At 61.2% G+C, this 6,000-nt stretch overlaps 1 protein-coding gene across 2 annotated transcripts; it reads left to right on the top strand.

Moving 5' to 3' along the window:
• Positions 1-631: 631 nt before the first annotated feature.
• On the top strand, positions 632-5,596 carry SNCG (synuclein gamma). Of its 2 annotated transcripts, XM_030797672.1 has the most exons (5): positions 774-1,159; positions 1,970-2,011; positions 2,338-2,465; positions 4,941-5,012; positions 5,302-5,596. In XM_030797672.1, the coding sequence occupies exons 1-5, from the start codon at positions 1,039-1,041 to the stop codon at positions 5,320-5,322; spliced, it is 384 nt and encodes a 127-aa protein (XP_030653532.1). In that variant the 5' UTR covers positions 774-1,038; the 3' UTR covers positions 5,323-5,596. The 2 variants fall into 2 exon arrangements, with proteins under 2 accessions (XP_030653531.1, XP_030653532.1); XM_030797671.1 differs by having other exon boundaries at positions 632-1,159; positions 4,941-5,596.
• Positions 5,597-6,000: the final 404 nt, after the last annotated feature.

The raw sequence follows: 6,000 nt of genomic DNA on the forward strand, positions 1-6,000 counted from the left end.
CAGCCTACCCGGTGGGTCTTGTCCTGCCCCCCAACTACCCTGGCTGGCCCCTACAGGGACCGCCAACCACACAAGCCAGTTCCTGTCCCTGAGGACTTGGCTCAGGGATTCTGGGAATGTGGTACACACAGGGGGTGGCCCCACCAAATGCATCCTTATGGGAACCTGCTCCCTGGGAGCCATGAAAAGAACGTGGACTTCGAGGTGGGGCCATAGGAAGTGGTCAGGTCCATCTCAGGGGACCTGCTGCCCATCTATACTGCTGGCCAGGAAAAAGGGGGCAATTCATGCCTCCTCAGCACCTTCAGCACTGGGCGGCTCAGAGAAGGGAAGGGACTATTCTGGGGTCACACAGCATGCAGCCAGAGGCCAAGGCATGGGGAAGTCCTTCATTTCCCCACCCCCACCCACCTCAGATCCTCCAACTGGTTTCATGGGAGCCCAGGGTCTAGCGGCATCCAGGATGCTGGTGGGTAGCTGCACAGCCCAGGCCGAGGGAGGTTGGCCGCTCTCACCTAACAGGCCTATGTGGCCCTGACCCCTACCTAGGAAGCTGGGGACATTGGCCAAGGTGCCTCCTGTCTCTGTGCCTGTCTGTCCAGGTGTAGCATAGACACAGCACCCCCAGGACCAAGAGCACCCAGCTAGGGCTCTCCCCATGGATGGGCAGGGCAGTAAATGAATGAGGGACAGGGATGGGTTGGGAGGTGGCCAGCCCCCTCCAGCCCCTGGAGGGCATAGGGCAGGAGAGCTGGGCTGAGCCAGCAGGAGCCCAGGGAGCCTGGTCTCTGCCTTCCTATCCTGGAGGAAGGTGAGGCTGAACCTCCTTCCCTTCCTCCCTCCCTCCCTGCCCCCACTGCACGCGGGGCTGGCTGGGCTCCAGCTGGCCTCCGCATCAATATTTCATCGGCGTCAATAGGAGGCAGCGGGGACAGCCGCTGCGGCAGCACTCGAGCCAGCTCCAGCCCGCAGCTCGCAGGGAGATCCAGCTCCGTCCTGCCTGCAGCAGCCCAACCCTGCACACCCTGCACACCCACCATGGATGTCTTCAAGAAGGGCTTCTCCATCGCCAAGGAGGGCGTGGTAGGTGCGGTGGAAAAGACCAAGCAGGGGGTGACGGAAGCAGCTGAGAAGACCAAGGAGGGGGTCATGTATGTGGGTAAGTGGGGCATGGCAGGGTGGGACAGTGTGGTGGCCAGAGGGTGAAGTGCCCAGCTGCCTTCGCCAGACCTTACTCCCCAGCCCCAGGGAGGCATTTTGGGAGGGGGCGAGGCCCTGGCTATTAAGGCAGGGTCTCCAGACCCTGGAGCACCCACAATGCCCTGTGCACACCTATTTTGTCTCTGGCCTCCTCGAGGCCTCTGGGTGTCAGAGACCGCAGACAGGGCTGGCTACCTGTCTGTGCACACATAAACACATTCCCAAGCATACCAGCCTCCCCTGAGCCTGGAGCCTCTGAAGCCATGAGCAGCCTGTGCTCAGGTGGTCCCCACCCTCTCCATATGGGCGCGGCTGCAGCCAGGTCACGGATCCCCACCCTCCCTAGAGAGAAGGGGCGGGCTGGGGGATGAGACCTAGGCTCAGTGTTCCCTCCCCCGCATCCTCTCCTGGCGCTCTCCAGAGGAGGAAGGGGAGGTCAAGCCAATGACTCAGCTCTGGCCCATCCTGTCCTGTTGCTGCTTCTGAGGCCCGGCCACACCCAGGCAGGGGCTGGACCCTGGGTCTAGCCAGTGTCCCTACCTCAGGCCTATTCTCTCTTGTCCCCCACCTTCTGTCTTGTCCCCTTCCCATCCATCCACTTCTTCCAGACACAGCAGGAAGAGGCCCTCTGAAGGGGCCGCCAGCCCCCAGACACCATCCTCACCCCACCACCGACCCCACAGTTTGTCCAGCTGTTCTGTTGTGTTTGTCCTGACCACTCCCAACACCTCGAGGGGGGTCTGGGCTGACAGCTCCATTTCCTCCCCAGGAGCCAAGACCAAGGAGAATGTTGTACAGAGCGTGACCTCAGGTGAGGAGCCCCAGGGCCAGGGGACACATGGGGGATAGGACCCCTGGGGCTCCTGCATCCTAGTGCTAGGGCTCAAACCTAGAGTCCTGCCTTACCCCCAGCTGGGGTCCCAAGCCCTACAGACCCCTGCAGACCATGAGGCTAAACTAGGGTGGGCGTCTCCTTACCCCCACCAGCATCAGAGATGCCCTGGAGTCAGAGGGAGCAGGGGAGGGTCCCAGCAGGGCCAGGGCTCTGAGCTCCTGGGAAGGGGCTGCGAGCCTGACTCCAGCAGGCCTGCCTGGGGGCTGGGGCTGGGGCGGAGGCCAGCCAGTGTCCTCCCGTAGTGGCCGAGAAGACCAGGGAGCAGGCCAACGCCGTGAGCGAGGCTGTGGTGAGCAGCGTCAACACTGTGGCCACCAAGACCGTGGAGGAGGCGGAGAACATCGCGGTCACCTCTGGGGTGGTGCGCAAGGTGAGCCCCGGCTCTCAGACCTGCCCAGTCTTCTCCTGGGCCCAGAGAGGCTGCTGGGCGGAGGTGGCATGACTCCACTCCACACCCCAGGAAACAAGACGGGGGGCTGGGGCTGGCTTCACTTTCAGCATCCACTGAGCGCCGGCGTGGGGTGGGGTCCGTGCTTGCTGTTCGACCTGCATTCGGGTCTGGAATCACCACAACCACCCCTTCGGGGGACTTGGGAGCCCATCTCATAGACAAGGAAAGTGATGCTCAAAACCACACCTCCTGGACGGCTCTCAGCATTTAGCAGACATCACATTTTATAAGTGAAAACAGGATCCCACATGGTGACAGGCAGCCTCCCGGGCAGTGGTCATCAAGCCGGGGGCTGAGTCGCACCCGCCCCGCCCCCAGGGCCCAGCCTCCCTCCCTGGGCTGGGCGGGGCAGCTGCCTCCTGCTGGGAGCCTCAGGGAAGTAGCGTCCCCTGGTGGTGGGAAAGCAGTGCTGCTTCTGACCCTACCCTCTGCAGCTGCCTTTGTGTACGTGTGTGTGCCCGTGTGTTGAGTGAGCGTGTGGGTGCATTTGTGAGAATGTGTGGGTGTGCATGCATGTGAATGTACACATGCGTGTGCAGCCCAATAGCAGACAGCACAGGAGCAGTGGGGCGCTCCCCAGGGACGCGTGTCGGCTGGGTGAGCTGTCCCAGCACCTGTGACACAGCAAGCTCTGCTTTATGCATTGTACGCTTATTAGTTCATTTAATATACACAAAATCCCATGAGACGGTGTGGAAACTAAGGCCCAGAGAGATTAATGTGTCCAAGGTCCCATGGCTAGTTCATGTGGGCTTGGAATTCCCCTGAGCAGTCTGTACTCTGAGAGACCCTGTGGCAGTGTACGTGGTGGCCTGGGCTAGGATTCCAACCTGGGGGTGGGGCAGGGGAGCAGTGTCCAGCTCTCCTACCTGCTCCAGGCCTCCTAGGTGGTGGAGTCTGAGGCTCTGAGCACTGAGAACCCCTGCGTTGGGAGTGGGTGGGTGGAAGGGTGGGGGCTGCCCTACTCCTCTTGGCTCTGGGGTGATGCCCAGGTGTCTGCTTCCAGGGCCAGCACAGGGTCTCCATGTCCTTGGAGCTGGCAGCCGCTCCCTCTCCTAGTTCCCCTTCCTCGTTGTATGACCTTGAGAAGCGGAGGAACCTCTTTGGGCCTCCGTGTTCTCATCTGCAAGATGGGGGTGAGAGTGTCGGTCTCCCTGGGCTGTGTGATGAGGCAGGGCCATGACCTCCATGAAGCGATTCTCCTGGTCTATGTGAGCACCCAGCAGAGGAAGGTGACCATCATCATCATCATCATGTGTCCTGGGCAGAACACATAGAGCCCCAGGGGGCCCCTCCCTCCTCACCCCGAGCAAAAGAGGCCCTGGGGCGAGGGTGCCCGGGCATTCCTAGTGAATTGCGGAGCAGGGCTAGTGAGCCCTTGGAGCCACCTCGAGGGAGACTCATTTCCTGGTGACACCCAAAAACCAGTCAGGAGTCATCTCCCAGTGAACCGTGAAAGGCCTCAGCAGGGACTATCTGACCGCTCATACCCCTGGCCTCATCATCAGCCTTAGGGCGGCAGGACTCAGCAGGTGGCCACCTGCCCTGCTGCTGGATAGCCTGGCCGACTTCAGCCAGCACAGCACTGCCCTTTTATGACCCACTCCGCCAAGGGGCAGGATGGCCCTGGGGCAACACAGAGGTGACAGGATCCTCCCCCCCGCCCGCCGCCAGAGGCAGGTGCTGAGGCCAGAGTGCAGGGCAATCACCAGTGTGGTCCTACACACCCAGATGGCATGATCTCTCATGCAAGTGTCTGGCTGGCATGGAGTGCACGAGATAGAAGAAGATGGGAAGTGAGAGAGGACTGTGTAACCTCTGCTGGCCCTGACCAGCCTGAGCCCAGAGCCTGTCCAGGAGGCAAGGAGAGGGACCCATGCTCCTGCGGACTGAAGTGGGCCTGGAGCAAGCCTGATGTCATGCCAACACACCCCACCACTTTGAGCTCGAAGGCCCTGAGCTGCATGCCAAGCCTCCCTGGCCTCAGAGTCCCTATGTGAACCCCAATCAGCCTTCCTTGTAGGGCTACTGAGGGTGGGGTCAGACCTGGGGCTTCAGGGACCTCTGCCCACTCTCACCCCCACTCCACCCTACCCCACCCAGGTTCCTCATCAGTGAAGCCCAACTAGGTGCTTCCCAGAGACGGGGGACCAACTTGAGGGGTAAAGCTGGGCTCCAGGGTACTTGGTGCCCCTGGAAGGCCTTGGCATCATCAGAGCCCTGGATATTGTCTGAATTGCACACCCCCAATACCTCCAGCCCCTCCAAGTACAACAAGGCCATGAGGGGCCTCTGCTCCTCCTTGAGACCAGGGTAGACAAGGCCCTGGTTGCAGGGCAGCTAGGGGTCTCTGCATTCTCCACATGGCCTCATGCCCCCTTTTGTCCCCTACAGGAGGACCTGAAGCCATCTGCCCCCCAACAGGAGGGTGAGGCAGCCAAAGAGGAAGAGGAAGTGGCAGAGGAGGTAGGAGCTGGGCTCCTGGGGTGCATCATGGGGGGTTCCTGGGTAGGGACCCCATCCCCCACAGACTCACTGCTTCCCTCCTGGGTTCCCAGGGCCCAGAGGGGCCTCCTGACCTTCTACAGCCCCCACAGGGACTGTGGGCAGGGCTAACCCTGAACCTGAGTGGGAGGTCCCCCCACAGATGACCCCTCAGGCATGGGGCACAGAGGACAACCTTTCCCAGCCCACTCAGGGTGGCCCGTGAGGGCTGGGGCCTGGAGCTGGGTGTGCAGGTCATTCTCTCTCCCAGGCCCAGAGTCGGGGAGACTAGAGGGCTACAGGCCAGCACGGACGCCCTGAAGAGAGCTCCTCTGCCTTGGACACCATCCCCTCCTAGCACAAGGAGTGCCTGCCTTGAGTGACCTGCGGCTGCCCATGTTCCTGCCCTCGTCCCTGGCTACCCTTGGCCTGTCCACCTGTGCTGCTGCACCAACCTCACTGCCCTCTCTCAGCCCCTCCCACCCTCTGGTCCTTCTGACCCCAAATATGCTGCTGTGAATTTTTTTTTTTTAATGATTCCAAATAAAACTTGAGCCCACTCCTGCCATGCTTCCTCTGGGTGCTGTGTAGCTTGAGTAGGGGTCCCCAGGTCCTCCCAGGAACAGGAACAGGTTCACCCTGTTGATAGGACCAGGTATCCTATAGGGACACACACAGGGCATTCACGGGACCTGTATGAGCCTTCAGGAACACCCCCAACCCACCCATTGCCTTTAACATGGAGAAGGCAGCACTGCCTTCGGCTCCCCAGGACATTCAATAGGACTCACAGTCCCAGCCACGGGGAGAGCTTAGCTCAGCCTCAAGGTAGCCTCCGTGTGCCTGCTCTGAGTCCCTGAGGAACCCACTGTCAGCAAGAGGTGAAGATAGGCTCCTGGGCCTTCCCTCCGTGTGTCCTGGGCTCCAGTGTCGCATGAGGAACAGGGCCACCTAACATCCTCCCTGGGGC

Source organism: Nomascus leucogenys, chromosome 18 (genome assembly GCF_006542625.1).
Source record: "Nomascus leucogenys isolate Asia chromosome 18, Asia_NLE_v1, whole genome shotgun sequence".
Taxonomy (NCBI): domain Eukaryota; kingdom Metazoa; phylum Chordata; class Mammalia; order Primates; family Hylobatidae; genus Nomascus; species Nomascus leucogenys.